Source organism: Drosophila kikkawai, chromosome 3L (genome assembly GCF_030179895.1).
Source record: "Drosophila kikkawai strain 14028-0561.14 chromosome 3L, DkikHiC1v2, whole genome shotgun sequence".
Classification (NCBI taxonomy): Eukaryota; Metazoa; Arthropoda; class Insecta; order Diptera; family Drosophilidae; genus Drosophila; species Drosophila kikkawai.
In genome coordinates, this window is record NC_091730.1 from 24,774,323 (window position 1) to 24,801,985 (window position 27,663).

The 27,663-nt window shown below is 38.4% G+C and overlaps 1 protein-coding gene across 1 annotated transcript; it reads left to right on the forward strand.

The window, feature by feature from the left end:
* Window positions 1-7,631: 7,631 nt before the first annotated feature.
* On the forward strand, window positions 7,632-27,638 carry TfAP-2 (transcription factor AP-2). Its single transcript, XM_041775355.2, has 8 exons — window positions 7,632-8,943; window positions 23,466-23,696; window positions 23,765-23,932; window positions 25,029-25,236; window positions 25,953-26,142; window positions 26,203-26,467; window positions 26,920-27,087; window positions 27,155-27,638. The coding sequence occupies exons 1-8, from the start codon at window positions 8,887-8,889 to the stop codon at window positions 27,263-27,265; spliced, it is 1,398 nt and encodes a 465-aa protein (XP_041631289.1). The 5' UTR covers window positions 7,632-8,886; the 3' UTR covers window positions 27,266-27,638.
* The last annotated feature ends 25 nt before the right edge of the window (window positions 27,639-27,663 follow it).

Consider the following 27,663-nt stretch of genomic DNA (forward strand, 5'->3'; position numbering starts at 1 on the left):
CCACCATTAGTTAACTTAGAGAGTCGATTTCAGGGATCTAAGGCAGGGTTTCGATTCCAAGTTGGTAAGAAGAGACTGAGGATTTCCACAAAAAAAAAACCCGTAAAGTTATGGTATATTAACAATCTTTTGGTATTTGCTCAGTAGCAAAGTTAGTTTTAGGTTTGAAAGCTTGTTAGATGAGAATCTCTGGCCTCTGGTTCAATTAAGCAAAATTACACTCGCATTCTAAACGTATTTATATAAACATATTTCAATGCAATGTGTGTCGTTCCGAAGGCATTCGTACATACTATACCATACGTGACAGCGTCCTCGCAGCACTGTACTTATCACATGATTTATATTAATGGCGGCATATCATGTTTCACGCGTGCTCGGCGCTGGTTTTGACTGCAGAACAAATTTGTCAGTGGGGGTCGGCACGCGCTTCATTTTCGAATAAAGTCATCGGCAACGACAGGTCGGGCATTGGAGCAATGGAGCAATGGCAATGGCACAACGTTAAAATATTCGAACTGGCTGGGACAGGCTTGGCACCTATTGAGAGCCCGGCCTTTCGCCATAAAACAAAGAAATATGGGCAAGAAGAGCCAGTTGTTTATGATGGAGATGAACAAAACGGCTATAAATCTTAATCCGCAAATGTCAGATTGGCTTACTGAAGTCTAGGGATAAGGAGGTGGCTATTTTTAAAGGATCTACGAGAGCAACCCATTAGGAAGCCAATTTATTTTCGAAACAAAACAATACACAATAAACATATACTTCTTATTAAAAAGGTTAAAGGTTAAATAAACAGATTTAGTAGAATGTATTCTTTAAAAAAGTTCTATACATTGGTATATAGTGAGATAAAAAATGAAAAACATCTGTATACTTTTTTAAACCATACAAAACATTGAGTTTTACGCTATGAAATTTGTTATATCTTCTTAAAAATTCAACAAAAAAAACCAATCTAATGAAATATTTAAACAGATTCTTTGTAATCGTAAATGTGGCATTCCCCTTAAAATATGTTTTTTTTTTCACAAACATAAAGCATTGTTTAGTTTTTCCTTAAAACTCTGCCTCTATAACTTATTGATGAATTTCAATTTACAAGTTGAACATTCGAAAAAAATAGTTTTCGTTTTGTTGTGGTTTATATTCTTTTGCACCCAGGCAAAACACCGAAAGGCAAATTATGTTAATTGTATGAGATTCCGCTACTGTTGCTGAACATCGCGGACGCGTCATTAGCAAACATGCTTAATTATTGTTTCGGTATTGGTTTTAAAACATGTTGAAATATTTCATATCAACACGTCTTTGGGAACCAGTGTACATACGACCAGATTTCGGGGTTTTATTTCCTTTTCGGCCAGCACATTGCTTTAAATTATAAGATAAATTGCCGTCTTAACTGTCTCCTGTCATGAAGGCGCTGGTTAAAAGTGTTTCTTTTTTAATGCAATCTTCGTCGTCTCTCAAAAAGACTACTTTACACTTGGGGAATCACTTAAGAGTGTGCGGAAAAATGAGGCAAATGCGAATCCCTAATTATAGCTCAGGGCGAGCGTCCAACTAGTTATTCTCACACGGGCCAAGAGACTCGGCTCACATGTGCCAGCGACACCTACAACCAGCCAACTGCCAACTGCCAACTACCAAACAGCCGCGGAGAAACGGATACCGTTCCGCGCCATCTCAGCTTCTACGCACTTTTCAGTTTTTCAGCCCATCTTGATTCAGAAACGCATCCGCGGGCACTGCAGATCGCAGTTTAGGTGCGTATAAGTATGTACCGGTGGTACATCGCCACACATATTTGCGGTACGTATGCAAATGATGCATATTTTGAAGGCTTTTCCACGGGGTTTCCTTGGGAAACTTTCCTTTTTTGAAGGACTGAAACATCTCTAAGCGCAAAATATTTATCATAAGCAAGAAATTAGACTAACTTAAGAAATCCAAGGCTTAAACGTATGAGTGGTCTTCCAGTTACTATGATTATTATTATTGTTCCTATAAAGGTTCTCAAGTTTTCTAACTGCCTTGTAACCTTGTAAGCACCTGATCTGATTCTGAAGAAGTAAACAAATTGTTGATGTATGTATACTAGATGTATACTCATCCTAAAAGTACAGATTCGAAAAGTAAAGATTTAATTCCACGTGCTATGTTTTCCAAATACCCAAAAACCTTTTCGTTTTGTTATAGCATAATTATAACGTTTTCGGTGCGTAAAAATAAGCGAAGAATCAACCCCAACTAATCATTATTAAGCGCTTTAATGATTTTATAGTCCAATTTATATTCCTTAACAACCACTCGCATTCGGCCAAATGCTTACATCTCTTATTTGGATGTTTGCTTTTAATTTTCGAGGTCTCGCAACCAGAATCCGAATCCGTCCGCAGTTATTTATCGTAAATTGGATGTGTGCATGTGGCTGGCTGGGACCCAGAAGTTCTTCAGCGCTGATGGAACTTGGGTTCTGCGATTCGCTTGATTTAATAGTGGCAATTTCGCTCGACTCCAACGCACTGATAATTTTCTCACATAGAAATCCGTTTTTATAAGCTAAAAAAAAGGCGCCGCACGCAATTCGGCATTCATGTTTTATTGCCTAATTAACCGGCGCTGACCATTTCACGACCTCTTGTGCGTGACGCGTGAACGGAGTTACGGCCAAGGAATCACTTATGCCGAGGAGCAGGAGCTCCGAGCCTTGGGACTGCTGGCCGCGTTTGTTAGCCACATACCATATGTACGAGGATGGCATTATCACTAGATTACCAGAGCAGGCAGTGCGAAATAGTATTTTAATTATTTCTAGAGAGGGGTTATTAAAATGTTTATGCATGATACAAATATTTATCTTACATATCTCAGCAGCCGAGTCAATCTAGCCATGTCCGTCGCTCTGTCCGTCGCTCTGTCCTTTCTTACGCAAACTAGTCTCTCAGTTTAAAGCTATTTGAATGAAACTTTTGTGGATAGTTTTCTTACAATTTTTACTGCTAAATAAGTTGAAACAGGCTGGATCGGTCGACTATATATCATGATGATATAGTGCTCAGATTTATATAAAATTAGAACTGAAAATCTGAAACAATACAAAATAACAATGTCTCAAAGATGACGAAAATTTGTTGAAGAACAAGAAGATATATTGTTTATTTAAAACATTTTCCGGTCCTTTCTATGGCAGCTATATGATAGCTATATGATAATACATAAACCTTTTCACTCTTCTGGAAATTAGAAACTCTTCTATATTTGGGAACTCCTATATTGATTAATGTAATGCGTTTTTGTTTAATAAATAAATAAAGCAATGGCTTTTTTCGGTAAGATGCAGTCTGCTATCTTCAAGTTATACTTTTCCGCGAGTGTTTGCCAAAGTATGAGATGTTCGCATTTATATGTACGTAATCGCAATCTACGGTGGGTAAACACAGCTGCAAATATATTTCCTTTTGACCTCGAATTTAAATGGTCCGCCCTGGTCGTCCGCTGGCTCTATCGGGTTGCTCGTTCGCCGAATTGCGAAAAAACAGAGCGGATTAAAGGTGCACATGAGCACTGCCGTAGGAAATATGCTGCAAACATCCGCCTGCTGCAACTGCATCTGAAAACACATACTCACTCACGGCACACAGAAAACCTCTGCCGAAGCTGTGGCACACTAAAAACAAAACATTTCTCCTTGTACTTCAATTAAAAAGGGTACAATTTTACAGTTTACACAAGAAGAATTAATGAAATAATTTTTAAAGTGTAAATGTCTTTACATAATTGTAAACTCATTCTAAAATGGATATAATAATTTATCAACATAATTTTTTGTTGCATATAAATATTCTCAATTGATTGGATGTTTTGAATTCTGAAGGGTTTTTAAATGTGTTTGTCTCAGTGCAGGCGAACAAGGGGCAGCGGAACAGCAGCGGGACAGGAGCAGGAGCAGGAACAGGGTTGAGGCAGAGGCGGATCAGGGAGCAGAGAGCTGAGCTGCGACGAGCGCGGCGCACTCGCTCATCTTCCCCGCGGCTATTGGCGTCGTGCAACATTGCAGGAGCCTTTTTCCTGTGCCCTGTGTCTGTGGAAGACCTGGCGAATAAGCGAGCAGGCCTGGCCATGAGCCATGAGCCATGGCCATGTCGCTGATGATTCGTGTATCGCAGCCGCCGCCGTTGCCGCCGCCGCAGCGTTTGGCTTCTCCCGAAATTTGAATCTGCCTGCATCTGAGGACTTAACGAATATGAACGAAAGGGCCCGCGGCCTTTTCAAAATATTACCACACTCGGGCATGGGCTACGTACTACGTACATGCGTTCGGGTTCGAGTTCGAGTTCGGGTGAATGCGGAAAATTATGGCGGAGTAGTTGCAGATACAAACACTCAATCACAAGGGCTCCATTTGCATACGCCGGCCCCTCCGCGTGTGCCTTTAAAAAAAGCCATGAGGCCTAAGCAGTCCTATTAACTATAACCCCTAGGATCCGAGCCTGCGTCTGCTGGCCCCAGACTCAAAGTAGGCATTCGTTTCGCTCAGAGCGATTATTCCATTTAAATAGTTTTGCGCTCGTACCACTGTTAATTAGAACCCTTTCTGGGCAACTAACTCTCAGGGAATTAACTAGGTACCCTATTTTATGCCCAATATAATAAAGCTTTAAGTTTTTAGTTTGAAAGAAATCGATATCGTTAGGAACCTAACTGATGCCTTGGTGTTATCATTTCTTTGAAACTCTTCTAAAATGCTACCAAAATGTGCAGTCTTTTTGAATAAAGTTCATAAATACGAATTTATTAAGTAGTTTATATAAAGGGAAATCAGTTATTTAGTTAGTTATTTTAATTACGAATGAAAAAATAATTATTACACCGCATAATATCCTTTCTAAGGTGCATTCTTTGGCTTTTATGTTTTTGGCCTGCCCTTTTAAACGAAACAGCGCTGGTTTTGTACTAAAACTATCATTGTTTTTTCCCTCTGTGCTGTTGTAATTTAAGCCGCATTATTTTTGGTCCGCTGATCGGTTGCCCAAGTTTTTGGAAAATCACTACTCCGGCGCTGATTGTGATTTGCATGTGGAATGCACTTGTCTGAGGCCGCAAACGCGGACTGAAGAGACCGAAGAGCAGCGGCCCGATAAAGGAGTCGCCACAGATTGGCAGGCCTGGGCCAGACACTGCCATGAAGACAACAGTCGGGCCAACAGTCGGGGCAGTAGTCATGCAAGTCCTGCGGCATTCACGAGTTCTCCCGAGGCGATCGCATTTAAGACGCATCTTAAATGAGGTGCTCGGGCCCGGTACCGGGTACCGGGTACCAAGCTCCAGCTCCAACTCTGGCTTGCAGCTTGCCTGCTCTTAAAGTACTCGGCCCCAGTCTTTAGAGCCAGCTTATGACTGGCTCAAAGAAAGCTGCCATTTTCGGGAGTGCACGTGTATGGGTGGGGATCTGGATGTGGTGCAGTGTAGGTGTGGTGTCGGTAGTTGCAAGTTGGTAGTTGGTAGTTGCACAGAGGTGTACTTGGGCGCTTTTACCATGAGCACACGGACCACTGTGCATCACGATTTATGGCAATGCTGCGGGGAGGATTGGAAATTAATTGGTAATGCGAGCAGTGCATCAGTATCAGTATCGGCTCCGAATCGCAGCAAAAAATGGCGGACCGATCATCGGTCGATCGATCTCTTGTCGTGGCCGCAATCAAAAATCGTGCCGCCGCAATGAAATCGCTGAAATGGAGGTGGGTCATCGAATTCCGCCGCCGCAATTGGATAATGCACCTGATCACCGCTTCCACCACACGAAATTTACGGTTCCTACGAGGTAGCTTCGTGAGCTGCCGTTTTTATATAATGTGTATGTGCAGTCGGCGAGATCACGGATTCATATCTTTATTTTGCCCTCGTACAAATTCGTACCAAATAGCTGAGTTGTTGTTTCAGGGGAACCCCTACCGAAATTCGTTACCCTTTCCAGGGCCGGACTTATCCCCTGGCAACAAAGGGTAGGAGCCCAAGTCCATTTGAGGCACTTAGAAAGCTAATGGCGTAATTCAATTGGGGGATGCAAACATTCAAAGCTCGGGCTCAGCGCAAAAGCAAGTGATTCAATTTTCCACAGCTGCAAAACGAGTTTATTCCCTAGATTAATTGTGTAACCTGACGAAACAAAGCTAGAGACAACTGGAATTGTACTAATTAACTAAAACGTTTAGAAGACTCCGCAAGTACTGCGATTAAAGCATAATATTTTATTAGAAAGTGATATTAAGAGCTAGTTAAGGCTTAACTAAGATAGCTACAAAATTTAGAAAGATTTTGTGATTTCAGATTCATGGGGGAAAATGCAAGTTGGTTTTTCGGCTGGGAATAATATTTTCCAGACATGTGATCTTATATTTGTCTAAAATATGGGTAAGCAGTTGTTCTTATAACTCTATACATTATCTGATTAAAGGATTTTTCTATAATACATCTTTTTGGAGATTTTATATATGTATAGTTTTTATTCTTTTGCGTTTTTCTCTCGCAATCTTTTCATATGAACTGTCAACATAAAGTCTTTAAAATGATTTTACTGATTGCTCAGAAATGTATAGGCTATTTTCGCACTTTATAAGTAACTAAATAACTGGTTAAAATTTTAAGTTTGAAGTCGCTCTTAAAAAATTCCCAAAAAAATACATTGGACATCATAGGGGTCAAACACATTCAGTTTTGGGATGAATAGTAATCAAAGTAATCCATTTTTTAAGTCAGATATAATCCTGAACATGACGCACTTTCATAAGTACTTTCATGTGTTTTAAGTATAACTTTTAAAACGATAATTATGTGAGGAACCGAGTGCAACTTAATAAGTTCTATTAGGGATCGCAAAAAAGAGTTATGAATAATATAACAACTTGTAACAAGTGACATATGTATAACTTTTATGTTGAAATTTGGAAATAAAAGTGGGCGAATAACTGTTATTTTACGATTTAAACTAAAGTTAAATTGCAATAACTTTTAAACTGGCCGGTTTATTAATATAATGACATAATTAATCAACGTTTCAACACCTTTAGTTTTTTTTAAAACTCTTATTTCCGAACCCTGGTCCTAATGGATGATTCTCGAATAATTTTATTCGAAATAATGGAATGGCTTTCAAATACCAAGCTAGGAAAGACTCGACCAGGATGAGTAGAAAAGATTGCAAAGCATTTCTTATGTTTTTTAAAATAGAATTACAATTACTTGGTTTCTACTCATTTTAAATACGGTTTTTAAGAACTACAAGGTACATGAACATTGAGATTTATCAACAACTATCTTTAAAGACAACGAATATATACGAATTAACAACTATTGCCTTAGGCGAGGAATAGAATTGAGTCGTCCTATTTGGTCCAAGCCTCCGATGTACTATTATGATTAAAGGCTGTAGCCATAGTCTCTCAAAACCACTTAATAATCATAATTCGCCTGTATTAATTTAAAGTAATTAGAAAAAACGATGGCTTTAAATTTTTCAGACAATTGTTGTTCATAGAGCTTTTCTATCATACTTACTGCAAATGTTTTCGTTATATTATGTAACATCCCCCGCAAAGGTTTGATGGCTAAGCAAAAGGAAAATCTGTTATTTTCAGTTTGTTTTGATTATGGCGTGCATTGAGAAACACGTTCATGTGTATATATAGGGGAGCGGGAACTGTTTGAGAAATATGTAAATTTCACAAAACCCCTAACTTTGACATGTACTGGGTGGGCTTAGGGGAGGGAGGAGGCCGTACCATACATAGCCAGCTATATCCCCCAGCACATGGGAAGTGCTGCAGAGCAGAAAGAACCCGGAGCACGTACCACTGGCAATCTGGCAATGGATTTAGATGTGGCTGTGGCTGCGAATGCCCAATGCCCGGGTTTTCCCAGTAGCAACGCAGCCACCCTCGGGGCACGTCGCCAACCCCCGTTTGCAACCCCTATCTGCGAGTATCTGTATCTGTATCTGAGCGTGTGCCTGTGCATGTATTCGAGCCCGTATCTTTGGCCGCAGCCGTATCTTTCGTTGTATCTGTATCTTTGGCTGTATGTGCAGAAGCTGCGCTGCCGCTGCCTGGGGTTCGGCCCATTGTCTAGTAGTCCGCTGGCGGGGCGTGGCTTCCGAAATATAAATGGCTGTGCGCCGCGGCTCTCTTTGCGCGCGGGCCTCGCTCTTCGGCATCCTCTCTTCGATGCCCGAGAGCCAAAAACCTGCTTGCACCGAGTATCTGTGTGCGGGCCTCACCCATACAGCGGGCCGGCGAACGGGCATAGGCTTTGGGCACTTTTCCTATGTATTTCGCAGCTGTGTGCGTGAAAACAGCAGCAGCGGCAGCAACAGCAGCAGCAGCGGAGTCGGCAGCAGCAGCATCAGCATCAGCAGCAGCAGCACCATCGCACATCCCCTGAAGGTTTTTGCGTCCAACCAGAAAATCCAACTTCAGTCGAGAACTACGTCTGGTGGCTGCGCAAAGGCGGAATTTCGATTGCGGGTCCCTCACTTAATTAACCGAACCGAAATCGAACCGAGACCGCACCGAAACCGTACCGAAAGCCGTTCCGAACCGATCCGCACCATCGATTACCATCGGGAATTTTAATTTGCATTCCAATTTGAATAACAATAACAATAACAATCTCAATTAATTCGCATCTCTTAAGCGTAGTGTTTAGTGTACATAGCGACGGATACGTAACTCTAACTCAAACACCCATAGTTGCCTTAACCAGTGCCAAAAATAAATCGATTTTCAATAAGAAAACTTAGTGATCGTACCTGTTCTGCATCTCAAAAGCAAACCTATGCTTTCTACCTAATAGATATTGTCACAGCTAATCTGAATCAAAATGCACATTCTACACCGCACCAACGACCACCAGTTCGAGGATCAGAAGTTCATGATGGTAAGAATCGTATCTTTAATCGCTGCGCTGATCCCTGATCCCTGATCCGATCCGATCCGATCCGATCCGTATCTGGTGTGAGCGGTTTTATCGACGGGCCTACAAAGCGCTCTATGGAAATTATCTGTCAGCCGAAATCTGCAAATTAACTGTGGGCAAAGCTGCAGCCACTCAAAATCAGATATTGAACCATCGAGCGCCCATGGGGCAACGCCGCTTGATTGACACTGAAATTTCTTTGGGCACTTTCGGGCACGCAAGCACTTTTGGCCAATTACCCGGCAATCTGGCCCGTGATTCACACACAACTGATTACCATTCTTGGGCATTCTAGCAGCAGAATCAATGACCAATTTATAGTAATGGCTTTTCCTGCGAGTCCGTGTGGCACACTCTTGCTCTGGGAATGACATGTACATAAACTTCAAGCTGATTTATGTACTATATGTTGACTTTCGATATCTATAAAGACAAAACTAGACGTCAACAATGGTTTTGGCTATTCCCATTATCAAAACAAAACAGATAATATAATGTTTTAAAACAATTCATAATTGGGGTATATAACTAAATCTTTTATCAAATCATATAAAAATGAAAATCCTTTACGCAATGATTTGGTTAAATTTACAAGAATCCATTATTACATTAAAAATGTTTTTCGAGTTCCTTTTTTCTACTTCGTAAACTTACTTATTTAAATGAATATAATATTTGTAAAACAAGAGAATGCAGTTTTATTTAATACACAGCGCTTTGATTTCTTGTTAAAACTTAGCTGAAGTGGCCACAGTTTTTAAAAATGTTTAGTTTACTTTAAAAGGTTTTTTTTTGTAGATTGAGAAAACGTAACTTTAAAAAAGGTTTTGTAATATAAACGTTCACTTATTATATCCTTCCATAGAAAAACCAAGTTTGAATTATAATAATACAACCCAAAAATGTATTTTCATATATAATAAAGACGGACTTATTAAAACAAAAGTGCTTTAGTTTTTCGCTTACGAAACACGATTTTTTGACAGTAAACGTTCAATACAAATAACACTTTTAACAATGTCGGTATACATATTCTATAGGCTTACGATTGAAGATAATTCAAATTGAAGATCTCTTATTATCAAAAAACAAAATCGAGAACAATATCATTTTGATTTGAGGAACGTCTCTTCGAGAAAAAGTGAGATCAAATAATTATAGATACAGATACAATATCATTTCGATTTGAAGAACGTCTCTTCGATTCAAAGTGAGATAAAATAATCTCAGGCAAAAAACTGATCTTCTTTTCTGGGTGTACTTACTTGAATTACTTTACAAATAATTCACAATTTTTTAGAGCAATGATTTTAAATTCTCTTTTTATTTAACACTGATTTCATAATTCGGATGGCGCTGTGGGAAAATACATTTGAAAACAAAAAACGATTTGGCTGGACAAAGGGCAGACATGGTTTTTAACTTGAGAAAAAAACAGAAAGGATTGCGGTGGGAGTGATCAAACATCAGGAGAAAAAATTCAAATGCGTTTGTTGAGCAATACCTCTGCGAAAATTCCCGAAATGCGTGGGTACACGCTCCCCCATTTAATTAGCGAAATTATATGGTGTTTCTTTCTTCCAAGAACTTGCCCGGTGCCTGATAAAAAAAATAGGGCAATTTGCGGGGCAAGGGCCAAAGATCAAAACAAAAACAGAGCGAAGAGGTAGACCAAAAGTCATCGCCCACAAAAATCGCAGAGTCCGCTCGGAGTGGACATGCCGGGCATGTTGGCATTAGCTTTGGTTTGGTGGGCCCTGCGAATGCTGCCTAAATCAGGTAAAATCCCACTGGGACACTCGCGTGATGCGTTGCCAAAATAATTTATGAGATTGAAGCGCAACGCATCGTCAATTTGCGTGTGATGCCCAACCGAAAAAAGAATGCTATACGGTCCGATCGGCTGTCCCGAAAATTCCCATAGCACACACGCTGCACAGACCCCGAAATATCAAAAAATATTTAAGCATTGAGATTATTTATTAGCCAAACGACGTTTCATCCGATGTCTGTAAGGGTTCGAGCAAAAATTCTGATTGATGGGCCCCTTATGATTTATTGAAAAATTTGCTTATAATTTAGAATAATTGTTCCAATTTTCCATGTGCCTTTAAAGCGACCTTAAGGTGGGTAACATTGCAGGACGATGGTGCTTAGCATATTGTACGAAAGGGTTGTTCAACTTTCCTAAGCTAAATTATCCTGAATACAGTCTAAATTAAATAAGAAACTCCGTGTGCAGCAAGTTCCCATTTAGAAAGTTCGGACGAGATAATAACAAGTCCTTCGCATCCACTCGAGGGCATTTCCGCTTGGACCGCGCGGATATGTTCTCGGAAGAAACGCGAATTGCATATGCACGCATCAAAATTGATTTCATTTGCAGAGAGGAAATTAAAAAGTCCAAACAAAACTAAATTGATTGGCAAGATAAATGTAAATGTTCATAACGTAGCCAAGATCCGCCAGCAGAATCAAGTGTCGGAACGACGTCGACGCGAACGGCGTGTGTTAGGCTCGTGGCAAACTAAGCCGTGGTAAGGGCCGAATCCCAAGCCAAGGGCCTAAGCCCAGACCCGAAAGCCAAAGCCAAAGCCAAAGCCCAAGCCAAGGCCAGAGCAAAACCGTTTTGGCCGGCATGCGTTGCCTCCCTGAGTGGAATGGAGGATGGAGGCGTCCGGCATCGAGAAGAACTGCAGTTGGGCTGTTTCACCGAGGCTGCTGCATTAAAAGACTGCCTTTTGAAGCCAGATTGCAAGTTGTTTTTGGCCGTGCCGAGCTCAGTTACACAGATAGAAAATGTGGTGGGCTTTTCAGGTTTAAAATCAAGTCTTAACTTATAAAACGGCTAAGCTGCTGCTAGTACCATAGACTTATTTATAATATTGTTGATATTTCTTATGCCTTTTATTTAAACCTTCATCCTAAGTCACTGTATAGTAAATAAGGCTCTTGTTTTTTCTTCTAATTGTACTTTTTTCAGTTTAAGATAATACATATTTAGCAAGGAGGATTTGCCATTTAAACATCCGTGTATCGGATATACTAGAATTGCAGGGAATATTAAAACAATTTTGTAAATTAATAATAATAATTATACAACTTGTAGCTTTAACAAGTTTTAAAAAACGCTAGCACTTGCTTGTTTCATGCCATATTTTTTGTAGTACCTCTGATTGTGTGCAGTGTATCCTGCATGGCTGCCATGAGGTGACTTCACGGGTTCTTCTATTCGTCATTTGTACGCTAGAACAGCGGACGCAGGCTCTCGATTTTGGCCGAGCGGGCTCCGCAAATACCCAGCAGGTTTAATACATTTATGAATGAGTTTTACTACTTCATTAAGGGTCCGCTCCTCGGCGCTTTGTGGGCCAAGGAGCGAGCGAGAAGACGTGAGCGGCAGCTCGAACTCGCATTTAGACTCGGACTCGGACTCGTACTCCTCGGATCGGAGCGCGTGCGCAGCCAGGAGGCGAGGACCAAGGGCCGAGGAGTACCTGGATCGTAATAAGCAAAAATCGATTATCGTCCGCTGAACATTTCCATTGTTGTTATGAATATTATATGCAGAGTTCGCAGCGAAGCTTCCTCTTAAATTCGTTTAATTTATAGCTCTTCCGACAGTTCCAACTTGCAGCTCCAGTAAATGACAGCACCGGACGTCGAACGAATGTGTAATCTAATTGGAAACGAACCAATTTTAGAGCGGCCACTGCCGACCGGGCGGACAGTATGTAAATTTCGCAGCCGGCAAATGGAATCTTTATTTACTGACAATATTATGACAATGGCCCGCATGAACTCGCCTTGTTCTATGGCTGCCGCAGCGTCCTTATGGCATTCGGTGTCTCCATGCCCCCCTCCTCCTCTGCCGGCCCCAAAACACAACCCCTCGCATCCCACCATCATTCAACTTGACAGCGTAATTAAAAACCCGCTTCCACCCGATGAAAGTGAGGAGTTTTATAAAATGTTAGGGCCTACTTGTTTTATATGTCGTATTATAATTGGTGGCACTCAACTCCGGCCAGGTAGTGGCCAAAAAAAAAAAAGAACAACAAAAAACAAAAATGCGAAAATCGGCCAGGCATGTTCCTTTCCTGGGCGGGCACTTCTTCGGTTAGGAGGAATGATTTGGAGCGGCAATTTCAGTAATAGTGGCTGCCGAGAGATCGGGGCAATTCCGGGCCCTGCTACCGTATAAGTATTCAAAATCATTACGTCACCGCCAAGGAATTCGGACGTGATTGCCTTTATGGAAGCCACGTGCTAATTTAATTATTATTTGCAATACCTCTCCATTGAGCGGTTACATTTACTCATTTTTTATATTTCGGAATTCTTTTCAATGTTTTACTCCCATTATTTTCAAGTTAAGTTGTTGTTCACCAAGAACAATAAAGAGTATTTATGTTTATAGCTGTAATAATTGTAAAATCTAAACTACTATTCATGGGGTATTTTTTACCATTTTATATGACTCTCAATTAAAAGACAAAAATATCGAAAGCACTATTTTAACAAGAACGGAACATAAATGCTTTTATACTCTTCAAATTTTAAATAGGATCATTAGGAATTTATCCATTTTTTAACTATCGGGAAATAACTAGAGCATTTTTCCATATGCTTTGATTTTTATCAAATTTTAAAAGATTATTTTATAATAAATAACAAAGATGTTAGTCATCCGACTTGCTTCATATTAAAACCGAAAATCTAAAACAATAAAAAATGGCCATATATCAGAGTAGATGAAAATGTGTTAAAAAACTGCGCGCATGGCTAGATCGACTACGCTGTTGATGCTGATCAAGATTGCATACGCTGCGTTGCGAACTTCTGACTAAAATATCATACCTTTCAAGGGTATAAAAATACACTAATTCTGGGAGAATTGTATTGTTCTTGTATGAGGTAAAATGGTTTCTTTAGATAAAAGCGACCTTTTTAAATAATTATTACAGTGGTTCCCTCGCTGCATGCTTTATTTGTTTCATATTTTTGTGGATGTTAGCTAAATAATTCCCGTGTGGACTTTCATTTGTATATATTTAATCCAATCCCTGTATGTTTTGCAGAACTGGATTTCTTGCTTATGCTTTTGGTTTTGATTGTTCTCAATACTTTTCGGTCACTTCGATAGTACATCCCGAGTCGATATGCAGGAGATAGGCCGTATCGGTGTCCACAATCAGGAGACCTCGAGTACGGAAGTACAGATTATCGCGATCGAGACCGAAATAATCGGCGTAGTCTTGCATTAGTTTTCCAAGCGGCATCTTGTCAAAAATGGTAAACTCAACGCTTTCCCTCTCCGGAGACTCCAACATAATCTTGATTCGATGGCGCATTCTGATCAGGTTGATTCGATTTTAATTATTAATAAAATTCGTTGTCGAAAAGATTGACTGACTCTTCTGCCGAAAAAATTAAGGATGACAGATAGAGAAGAGGCTACTGGCAGAAATATTAACGAGAAAGGAAGCTAATGTCATTTCGCCGATATTTTTTACCCTCGGAGTTTGGAATTGTTAACAATCGATTAATTTTTGCCAGATTTAAGGGAAAACCAAACCAACCATGATATATTTATTAAATTTTTATTAAATTGAAAACATTATTTTAAAATCGTATGAAATTTATATTTCAACTTTCCTTACATTTACCTTTATGTGTTATATTTTAAGTTTTATATTTACAGTTTTACAAGTACAGCTATAAGCTTACAGTTTTTCATTTTACTCAGCATTTTCCGATCACTCCCGTGTCAGTAGTAATATAGTCATCCGATTTGCATAGAACTCTAAAATAATAATAAGTGTCCATATCTCAGAGTAGATTAAGATAGAAGAGAGAAGTTATGTTATGTTTACCCGATTTTTTCTATGGATATATAGAATATGGTAATCTGGTCTGGTCCAATGTGAATTGTATATCTATGAAAATAAAAAAAAAACAACCAAAATAGTTTCATTCAGCCTTAAAACTAACGGAAAAACGGTCATGGCTAGATCGACTCGCCTGCTAATGAGTAGTAATATTTAAACTTTACTTTGATTCCATTATGTGGCTTTGATTTTTGCTTGATCTTGGAACTACTGCAATGTTCTTTTAACATTTTCTGAATTCGCAGTATTTAAAGTCCAAACAGAAATTGAACATATATTTATTACTCTGAAATTTTTAAATATATTTTATAAAACCTCAGAAGTGCTGAAGGTTACAACGTTTTTAAACATTTAAAACTAATTTTCAACAGTGTCATATTATTAGAGACTAACAATAAGTTTCTCTTTTCGCATAAATTAACGTTAAGTCAGTACATCCGACATATCTTGAATAATAATTATTAGTAAATTAGTTATATTAAAAAATATATTAACAGTTTTAATTAAGTATTTCTAAATTTCCCAATTAACTTTAATAATGCCCATATGATACTGTAATGCAGTTTTCATTAATTAGCTACTTCATTAGAACCTTGAAAGAGTCAACTATATGTGTAATTTTGTGTAATTTTGCTTGAATTTTGCTTGGATTATTTTGGTAATACGACTACGGTCACACCGACCGTAAAAGGTAAACAAAAAAACGGCCGCCATTCGCGGCGTATTATTATGAATTTCTGAATTCCTCGTCGAAGTAATATTGCATAAATAAATGCAGAATCCTTTAAATTTATGTTTTTAACCTATAATGCTTAAATTTTTTTAAATTATTACAAAAAAAATAATTTTAATTAATTTTACAGCGCAAGAACCTTGCTACCGCAAAACATATTATTTTTGCTAATTTTCTAATATATTTTCAGTTCAAAAAACGAGCGAAATGATATAAAAATAAAATTCTCATTGTGAGACCATACTGTCAATGAGCTGGCTAATACATTTTTCAATTACAATTTTCTTCATTAAACCCGTATTTTGTTATCGAGTATCTAGTATATAATATGTAGATCTATCGATTATCGCGGCAATGAAGTAGCTAATGCATTATTCTAATGCATTAGAGCGCCATATAGTCGTCTTGCTCGCACTTGTGTAAAACTCTATAGCGCTGTCAAATCTTTAATGAAGTCTCTAATTAATGCGGCAGTGTCATGCCAGTATTACTATTATACCCTTGCAGGGTATTATAATTTCAGTCAGAAGTTTGCAACGCAGTGAAGGAGACGTTTCCGACCCTATAAAGTATATATATTCTTGATCAGCATCAACAGCCGAGTCGATCTAGCCATGTCCGTCTGTCCGTCCGTCTGTCCGTCTGTCCGTTTCTACGCAAACTAGTCCCTCAGTTTTTAAGCTATCTGAATGAAACTTTGCATATAGTCTTCTATATACTCTCACTGCTATATATGTCGGAATGGGCCGGATCGGACGACTATATCATATAGCTGCCATACAAATGTTCGATATATTTGTAGAAAAAAAATTAGAACTTTGCTGTTTTTCAACGTATTTTAATCTACTTTGGTACATGAGCTTTTGGTATTATTTCAGAATTTTGAAAACAATATTATGAAAATCGGACAACTATATCATATAGCTGCCATAGAAGCGATCCGTAGATGTAGAGCAAATGTAAGGCTGGGAATGTAAAACTGTAACTGTCAAACTTCAAACATAATAAGTATAGGTAAAATGTTATAAAACTCTGTTTAGTGTCTGTTTTCGGCATTATAATTTATAATATAAATATGAAATCCAATCTGCAAGGGTATACAAACTTCGGCGTGCCGAAGTTAGCTTCCTTTCTTGTTTTTAAATTACTGGGTTACATCGGGGCAGTGCCGCCATCTATGGGTTATGGTATCTGAAAAACGAAATCTAGATGCCGCTGTTTGACTGTGGTGTGTAAGATGTATGTAAAATAATGCCGACTTATGTAATGAGGATATACCTACATACATACATACATATATAATTATATATATAAATATAATTATCTGTATATATCGCATCAGTTGAAAATACTGACATATTTTACGCTCAGGCCGCGCGCACACTACGAGCTGAAAGCGGAGCTGACGGCTGAGAGCTTATCCGCGGAAAGCTTATCAGCGAGCGGAGCTTTTTGCAGCCGCGCACACTGCGAGCTGAAGCTGATGTTGATTTGTAATTGTTTTTCAAGCAATACATATTTTAATTCTTTAATATTTTTAAAATATCCTTGTTAATGCGATGACATATTTATTTAGATCATCATGGCATTTAAATTTTCGAAATCGGACCACCAAGTTCTCCAGAATATGGTTGACAAAGTACGTTTTTTTAGTGTACTTTGGCACCCTGTATCTCGGAAAGTTGACAATATTTTTATTTCAATAAATATTAAAAAAATTCTTCATACTTTTCTATATAACTGGACAGAAATTTAAATTTCTCTTACTTAAGCGCTAATTAGGGCAATTTTTTAAAGAATAGTCTAAAAAATCAGCTCGCGTCAGCTGCTGAAAAAATCAAACATGTTTGGTTGATCAAACAGAGCGGAGCGGAGCTGACCTTATCAGCTTTCAGCTCCGCTCTCAGTGTGCGCGCTCTCATACAAGTAGTGTGTTTGTTTCAGAGAGCGGATAAGCTGACGGTCAGCTCCGCTTTCAGCTCGTAGTGTGCGCGCGGCCTTATAGCTACTGCTATATTTTATATTAACGACTTATTCAAGTACCGTGTTTATAACTACAATTTAAAGGTATGTTAAATATTGCTAGCTACACACAGGGAAGAAAGTTTGATCCTGCAGAAGCCACACTGCACTATGGGGTTTTTGACCAGTTTTTGTGGCATTAATTAATAACTCGGTCAGGTTTGGAGATATCGACATGAAACTTTACCAATCATCAATTTTTGATCCTAAGCACATATAGTATGAAAATCGTTCGGATCAGGAAACTATATCCTATAGCTCCCATAGGAACGATCGGGTAAAAGTAAAGATAAATAAATGAAATTTAAGGAGCTGATATTTGTTGCTATTTTAATACGATATACCAATTTTGAACAAAATCGGACCACGCATTCTCTAGGAACAAAAATAACCAAAAGACCGGAATTCAGTGTTTTCCCATACAAACAGCCACCAAATTGGCGTTAAAAACAGTGAGGTTATCTAAGAAAAATTCAAATTGCACCAAAAGTGCGGAAAAGTGCATAACAAGACTAACTGATTTTTGCTCAGAATTGACAACGCTACAACATACACTTGGACGCATTAAAAACTAATGCGAACTTCTATTTCAAAACTCTTCCCAAAGTTGAAATTTGTTTCTCAAAATTCAGCTTAAGGTGCATTTATAAAATGACAAAATTTCAGTATAAACACGCACAATTTAAACAATTAATATATTTAACATGTAGTTAAAACCTGTGAAATTAATGTCCATTAGTTTTTTCTTTCACAAATGGTGTCTTACACGAATAGTTTAATTTCAAAGATCACTTCGTTAAATTGGCAAACTTTGCAGACGTGCTTTCGGATGCAACAGCTGACTTTACAGCTCTGTTGCTAACATATGCTGTTAAGTATTAACATTTTGAGTATGAGGCATAACAGTTCGATGTTTTGTTAATACAATCCCACTATTTTTTTTTTAATTTAGAGCACTTTTATAAAATGATTAAATGCCACATAAAGTGGTCAAAAACCCCATAGTGCACTGGATAAAATAACGAGTTCACCGTACTTGTATCGGAAATAGTTTTATAAACATAAGGGTTGGATTTATTTATCTCAGTTTATCTCACTTTGAAAACAGTTAACTTCCCAAATAGGACTATATAGAAAATGATATATTAGGAAACTATAAGTTATATTGGGCCAAATCAAATAAAGTTGCTCCAAATTAAGACCACTTAGCAACTAATAGTAAAACGCTACAACTACACCGTTAAGAACGCTTACAACGCAAAATAAGAATTTTCATAAAAAACAGAGTTTGTTCTGAAATTGAACCCCGTTCGATTTGGTAAAAATTGTTCTTTTCGTTTCACATTTCGTAAAAAATGTATAATTTCTTACAATACAATGTTGTTGATTCGAAGCAAAACTTTTATACAAATTGATATGGAATCTCGAAACAACCCCAAGCTTTATAGGATTTAAAAACTTCAGATGTAATACAGTACTGTACAACCGATGTTGCATGAATAGAAATATATGTACATACATAGCTAACAAATATATACATGAAAAAGCGACTAACTTAGATATTTAAAATATGTTTACACAAAATACTTAAAATATATTTGTGCAACTGTTTCTTTTATACAACATAAAAGTAAATAAAAGGTAGATTCGGTTTCAGCCATGAGTAGTTTGCATCGTCTAATTATTATGAATAAAAATCGTAAATTAATATGGCGATCAGGAATTTCATTTAAGGGTTTTAGGGTTTCATTTAAGGTGGGACTGTCTTTATAAATGTATTCCCTGTGACGAGGTTGTCTTTATATTATGCCATTATTCACATAATGACTATGAATGTCTATGAACATTGTTGGGTTTCCATCTAAATAGTGCATTATATGCTTAAGCATAGCATACATTTAATATATCAGTATTAGAATAATGTTTAGAATAAAATCGTATCCACGTTGTAAAAGTCGAGGGGCTTTGAGGGTAAACGCAATGATAAAAATAACATTTGAGCCCAAACTGTAATAGGCCAGCTTAAAAAGTGAACTCTGATTTCGGAGTCAAAACTCTTTTAATGGCAATTGATTATTTGCAAGTGGATAACATTTCATTAGAATACCAAGTGAAGTGCGCATTTATATGTATTGGCGCGTATGTATGTAAGCTGCGAGCTTGGATTTTATGTATGACCGACGGAACACACTTGAGGTGAAACTATTTCGACCTGCTCAACAGCTTCCAACTGTCTACCTGTGCCTACAAAACCAGATAGTCTCTGCCCGTCAAGACACCATTCGAACCTTTATAATTTATTTATCTTTATCTTGAATTACGCCATGGGAGTATTGACCACCAGAGTAAGTCCGAAAATTTCAGCATATTCATGTCTGGCAATGGCAAACAATGGAGTAAAATTCTGAATTTCATGTGATTGAAAACCAAGAGTTTCCAATCGCACAATTAATAATAGAGAAAAAACCCAAAACAAAATAAATAAATAAATAAAAATAACAGCGGAATAAAGAACGGACCCGGCAACCGCCAACTGGCAAAGGGTCAAAAGCATTACTCAAAAGCCACGCATACCAACAAGGCCTCAGAACCTGAGCGGGCCAAGAGTATTGACGGTATTGAGTGACGGCAAGAGCCGAGAATAAGCGGCATACGAATAACCCACAGCATATGCGCGTTTTAGCGGCTTCCAAAAAACTAAATAACATCCATCCGAGCATAAGTAAACAACCGAAGATGGCACATTCAATTTTTGAAATTCGCAATTGCGGTTAAATAGTATTCTTCAGACTCGCACAGGACTAGGCTAGTTGGGAGCAAGGCTCGAGTGCTCCACTATCACTACCAGAAATACCGTTTTAATTGAACGGCGACGTAATACCAAGATTTGGCTGTGATTAGAGCCAAGCACGAATTCTTAAGCGAGAAATGCGCGAAATCTCCGCGGATGGGAGAAGAAAACCACCGAGAACCCAACCGTCGATAGCCGAATATTCACGCAAAACAAAGGAGAACCGGTTTACCTGTATTCTTAAATATTCTATTTGATGTTGGCAAATGACAAGATAATCCAAAGTAATCAATCAAAATTATTTTAATTTATTAAGCCACAATAAAGTCGTGCCCGATCCGCAATTGCCACGTTCTTGCCCGAGCCGAAGACTCGCCAGAGCGCTCCCTACCAAAACCATGGGCCCTTGTGAACCTGAAAATCAAGATTGGTTTAGGTACATTCCACATACATATGGTTTCAATGTATATTAACTGTAATTGATCCATAACTTGATAGTCAGACCGTCACAGATTCCGGGGAAAGTGTGTTCCACCAGCTTTTTCTTATAGGAATTATGGCTTTCTTAAAAAATAATACAACGATGCAGAAAGGAAGCTTATCCTACATAATTCTGTGGATCGCTATAAACCTATAAACAAGCTGCAATGGGAATTATGTCTGTATTACTGTAAATTGCTCAGAAAAAGGTAGATGATTAATTCTATATTACAATTGTATTTTATACAAGATATTGTAATCAGTTAAACCAACAACATCATAAGACATTTAAGTGGATTAAAAAACATTTTCGAACTTGTTATTGCTTAATTAATAACTACAAAATAGATATAATGCAATATGAATTAAAGCGATGCAAAGGTGAAGAAGCGAGCCAATGAGCTTGGGCATTCATTGACCGCCTTTTTTGGTCAACTCGGAGAGATTCCTTATTTGGACCACAATGAATGCCCGGGCCTTCGCTTCCTCGCTGCTCTTACACAATCGAATAAACATGTTCGATTTGTGAAAACCTCAACGTTTTGTGTCAAATTACTGTCATTCTTTTCCGCAGACACCGGACGCAGTGCGGAATTAAGGAGCAGGTATATGAAATTCAACGCTCTGCCTCCAGTCCTAATGCAGCGCTCTCATCCTAATCGAATGGTTCCGCAGTTAGTGCAAATTTAAGGAATCAATAACCAGTTATGGATACCTAATGTACCCGGCTGGCGCCCCTCCTGGATCGCTCTTATCCCATGCATCTTTCATTGACACTGCATCCTGTGAGTCCTGGGAATTCAAAGGCCGCGCGACTGGGCAGGATGTCAAATGGCTTGTGCGATATCATTCACTAAGCCGAGCTTCCGACCTCATTATGTGTCCTTTATGGCGCCCAGATTTAAATGCGCTTCCCCACAAAAAAGATTTGAAGCCCGGTATCACAATGAGAGCTTCAGATTATAGGTAGCCACATAGTTCCTTAACCAGCCGACCTCTAACGGTAGCGACTGCGGAGCGAAGCCAGCGTCGCTGGCTGAAAAACCTTTTCGCCTTTTTGGCACACTGACGAGAATCTAGTTCTCATTTCGCGTTCGTCTCTCGTCGACTGCTGATGCTGCCGTCGGTCCGGAAAAAGCGCTGTGCGGTTCGGTTCTGTGAACTCCGGTCGACTTACATCACGTGCGAGTGAGCCTTCAGGGGGTTCAAATTCGGAATTTTGGAATACCATATATCCTTACATCGGCCGAGTTTAAAACCCCAATAAATATGTGCGCATAACGTGTTAGTGGAATCGATATGATATCATGACTTTAGCGTATGTGGATATGCCAGCTGTAATTCAGGTTCAGGTATATCTTCACAATAACATAAGTGTAATATTGAATCGCGGTAACCCGCCGAATTTCCAAGCTGCAAGGCCTTGAGAGTCAAATAAGTTATATGTTCTTGATTTAAAATAATAAAGACTCTAATAGAAATCCAAAAATTTTAATAATTTTAAAGGGATAATAAGTTTGGAAATTTTCAATATCCTAATAAAAAGGTTTGGTTTCTATCGGCCCTTTCGTGTTTTGAAACCAAGTCATCTTAAGACACAGCGACGAAGCATCTTTAGCAAGTCTAAGCAATATAGGTACAAGTTTTAAAATTTTCCCTCTTTCAAGTTTGTCATTCATCATCGCGCTCAATACCATTTCAAACAAGTTAAACACTGTGATATTTAAAATTTCTTAGTATACAAAACAACACATTTAACTGTTAAAAGTTGATAAAACTTTTAATTAGATATATATAACAACATATAACATATAACAATACAGTATCATGATATCGGCAATTTCTTCCTTTACGAGGATATTTTGATATTTATAAATTATAATTGCTTCCGACTGAATTCAAGGCTATAGTTTTAGGGGGCTATCAGGCGTGGCTAATTTTTTTAAAATTCGTTGCTTGCAACGTTGTCACCGAATATTGTAAATCCATCTCTTTAGTTTCTTAGATCGAGAGTTTATATAATATTTTTTTGATAATTCTTTTTACGTACAAGCTTTACGTTTTTTGAGACTTTGGTAAGCCAAAAGTTAAGATGATAATAACTGAAATTCATATATTATGAATATAACTAAGGGTTCTTGCCAAGTGAGATAGTTTACTTGTTGTATTGTATTGTAATATTTTAAATGATATTATAAAAATAAATATTACATTGATCCTAGTCGCTTTTTCCATCAGATTGAGATGTAGGGAACTCCAAGAAAAGACACCTTTTAAAGTATATGGGAATAGTTTACCTTTAACTTAAATAGATACCTAATAGAATTGGTAAAATGAAATAAAAACCCCCACCCCATGTCCCATGTCGTAAACTACCTAATTATTTTGATATTGAACTCTTGTAACATACAATTAAACGAAAAAATCCAGAGTGGAATCTCAAGTAAACATTTAAACAAAAATGCTTCTGCTGATTGCCGACGGGCAAGCCAATCTTTTAAATATAAAATCTGAATTTTATGGAAAAACAGATTGTGTTCTAAACAAATTGTGTGTTCTCCGCCAGGAACGCCTAAGTGGACATGGCAGCCTAGGCCTCTCCAGCAGCAGTGCGGCGTACACCACGCACTCCGGCGGACACACGGGACGCAGCGGCCCGGCCACCGGACACAGTGGGCACAGTAGCACCCATGGATCGGCGGCCACCATGCACCACCAATCGCTGCAGTCCGACTTTCAGCCGCCCTACTTTCCGCCGCCCTTCCACCACTCCACGCAAAGTCCGCCCCAGCAACAGGTAAGACTACATCCCGCGAGCCGTTTCGATTATTCGCAAGCGTTATCTAGATATCCGGCTACTTGCAGAACCACGGTGCCCTCGAGTACTTGGGTACGGATCCGTACGGCCAGCCCCTTTCCTCGCTGCACCATGCCCCACTGCACCACTACAATCAGCTGGCGGGGTTGCGGTCCACGCAGGATCAACTGGGGATTCACAGGACCCACAGAGAGGCTGAATTGCAGGGACACGTCGTAAGTAGAGCACAGAAAAAAACTTTTTGCTTGAGGGGATTTAAGCCCTTTAACCAGTAAATACCTTTGTGCAATTCCTCAATGAATGTGTTAGCAGGAAAAAATAACAAGTTAAATTTGTTAAATCAATTCAAGTTGTTGAAGATTATTTAGTGAATTTGAAGTGTTTCTAAATTTGACCAATTTCCTTTTCTTTCCAAGTATTTTTTAGAGTGCAAAATTAAAAACGAAAACGGCCTAATTTTTGTATGTGCAGAACAATTGAAAGCCAAATTACTTTTAATACTAACAAGCAGGCAGTTAGCCCCGGACCCAATCTTTTCATCCGTTTCAGAATTTGCGTCTTCTTCCACATTATTCTTGCATATTTCGCTACATTCTTGGCTTCGGAGGCCATGGAAATTTAGCAGGGGTGGATTGCCCCATTCTGTAAAAGTTGTCGAAGTTATTTTGGAACGAATTCCATTCGAGTGCATTAAAAAACATCCTCCGGAAAATGCTAAAAATGTTCTTGAGATTTTGCCGGAGCGTCTTGCCAAGAACGATGAAATTCTTAGCCCGCCGAAGGGAATCTGGTTCCACATTTATTTTGCTCCGCAAGAAGCAGTGCAGCAAAACGCAACGTTAATGTTATGAAAAGGCGTATTCCCGCAGCCTCGTATCCTTGCAGGCTCTCTGGTGCGCATCTGTCCGCCGAAGGGTCTTTCTCACAGACACGCCACACACAAGCTCCCGCCTATATGTGTGTGTTCCAGCCGGTCTGCATACATTATGCCAAGAAGCTGCGATTGGCCAAGCCATGGTTTCAACCCCTTGGCGAAACCGAAGCGCCGATGTATTAATAATCTCGCAATTATTGGCATCATTTTTACAATACACACAGAAATATTGCTGGGCTACAAAAATTACGTTTTCCGCTCGACTTAAGGCGAATGGACGTGTAGCGTTAAAAATGAAATTGTTTTATTTTTTAATTTTATATTTAGCCTAAAGAGCTTAAACTTAAGATCTGTGTAAGCCATAAGCCATTAAATAATAAACTTACAGTAGCTCTTTTGTCAACTCATAAATTATTGCAACATTTATGCCCTTACAGACCCAACTGTCCCACGGATTTCCGTACACGGATAGAAGAAGTGATTACGGTAGTGCAATATCGGCAGGAGCTGCCCATGGAACCAGACTGGGACATGAGCACGAGTCCTTAGCTTTGCATCAAGCCCTTCAAAACGCTGTCGATGATGTTCAAGCCCCTGCCCTCGACGATAATGTGGCTTTTATGTCCGACTTGCCGCTTATAAAGAGTAAGTTGAACCAAAATTCTTTATTGCATTTATAACATTTTTTATAAGTCCTCAGATTAAGATTAGATACGCATTTTAATGTAAGATGTGTGTTTAAAAAATTTATACAATAATTATTAAATAATCCTCATTAATCCCAAACAAATTATTGGTTTTAGTTTATGAATTTATCATAATCGCTCGTACTTAACTTCTTTTACGTAAAATGAGAGGCGTTTGGTTCCAAAATATAAAAACTACAGTGAGATTTAAATAAAAAGGATCAGGTGTAAACCAATAAATTAAAACACATTTAGGAGTTCAAAACGGAGTTTGATTTTCACGTTTCTAGACATATTAATTGAGAATAATTTAAGGTATTCCGAAATACATATAAAAAGGTCAATTGAAATAGTTTTTTATATTAATATTGCCATACAAATTACACACAATCTGAATGAACTTGCAAGTTGCACTCCACTTCACGTTGTGTTCAAGGCGGAACTATGAACACGCCTAAATAACAATGCAAGGACCAACCCTGCAAAATGCGGCGTTTGTAGGCATTGTGAAATAGAATCTGGTACTTCTAATTGGCAGGATTCGGGTAAAATGATCTCCACGTCCTGCGTTCACACTTTGCTCTGGCTGAACAACAATGGCAATAATAACATATCTTTCTTGGCGTGAACAATATGGGGTACACACTCATGGAGTTTATTTGCGATTATTTACAGGCATGAAAAGCGGGAAGGAGTCCGGGAACCTGGGCTCGGGTTCGCCCAGCGAGGTATTCTGTGCAGTTCCTGGTCGCCTTAGTCTCCTATCGAGCACGTCGAAATACAAGGTCACCATTGCCGAAGTGCAGCGCCGGCTGTCACCACCCGAGTGCTTAAACGCCTCCCTCCTGGGCGGAGTGCTCCGAAGGTGGGTTTGGCTTACTCGCCATCCTTGTCATCGACTTTAGTTGTAAATTCCTGCTTTCAGAGCCAAGAGCAAGAATGGAGGTCGACTGCTGAGGGAGAAGCTGGAGAAGATCGGTTTGAACTTACCGGCTGGAAGGCGAAAAGCGGCTAATGTGACGCTACTTACATCCTTGGTGGAGGGCGAAGCAACGCACTTGGCTAAGGACTTCCATTTCGTGTGTGAGACGGAATTCCCGGCAAGGCAGCTGGCAGAGTACATTGTGCGGCACCAAACGGAGCCACAGGACTCCTACCGACGAAAAGAGCTCATCCTTCACTCCCAGCAGGTAAGGTCTTAAGAAAATAACACACTGCAACTGAGCCGCTACTTGTAAATGTAATGTGACTATACTAATTTTTGTTTCATTGTGATTATCTTGTTAAGGTTTTATTTAAAATTTTTATAGCAAAAATTAAAATTAAATGTATCTGAAATAGAGGGGAAAATTTCACTAGTTTGACTCATTTAAAAGTGGAACAACTTATATATTTTTTTCTGCATAAAATATGACATTTTTCGAAAACAAAACATACAAATTGCTAGGAAGAACACCACTCAAAAAGTATATACCTTTTTTTGCTTTTCTTCACACATTCGGTGAAAATCAATCAATAAATCCATTTATTAAAGTCATAGTCACATTTTTCAAAGAATATTCTTAATTTACAAATTACTACATACTTTTGCAGGGTAAAATGAAAGAAAATTAACTAACAAAATACAAAACTTTTTTCGCAGATTACAAAAGAATTAATGCAGATCTTAAGTCAAGATCGAACGACCCATTTTGGCACAAGATCACAGCACTTGTTGGAGCCTTCGATGCAGCGCCACTTGACACACTTTTCCTTGATTACGCACGGCTTTGGATCACCCGCAATAATGGCCGTTCTCCATGCTTTCCAGGTATTTCACTTGGATTACAGCACACCAAGCTTTGGTAAATAACAATTTCTTATTTCTTTTACTGCAGACATTCTTGAATGAGTCATTGAACTATTTGGAAAAGCTATATCCTTCAAATGGCGGCGGAATGGTGTCGTCATCGTTGGATAAAAGTAAAATCGACAACGAAAAAAAATGATAGGCTATGTTGTATATTGCCACTGAAAAAAGCAAGCCGTAGGTTAAGAGTAAATTTCAATACGACATCAATAACAAATAATACAACTCCTGTAAATTAATTTATTTAGTTAAGTGTAAATTATTGGACATTTTGTATATCTATAACTGTACTTTGAATGTAAAAAATTCAAATATATTAAATACGTATAATTTATTTAACTTAGAAAAATACATCGACTTTTTGTCAAAAGCACGAAGCTTTTTACAACTAATTCAAACAAAGCTCTTTACAAATACAATTATTTGTATGTAGAAACGATTGAAATGCTCTCATTTTTAATTTTTTAAGTAACTTACAATTTAAAGATTTTAAAATTATACAAATGAATAAAATGTGTTTTTAAAACTAACGTCATT

Excerpts from the sequence above, each read along its gene's own strand:
- TfAP-2 (XM_041775355.2), top strand. The coding sequence starts at position 8,887 with ATGCACATTCTACACCGCACCAACGACCACCAGTTCGAGGATCAGAAG. Across the intron at positions 8,944-23,465 it reads AGGATCAGAAGTTCATGATG|GAACGCCTAAGTGGACATGG; the intron begins GTAAGAATCGTA and ends GTTCTCCGCCAG. Across the intron at positions 23,933-25,028 it reads CTGAATTGCAGGGACACGTC|ACCCAACTGTCCCACGGATT; the intron begins GTAAGTAGAGCA and ends ATGCCCTTACAG.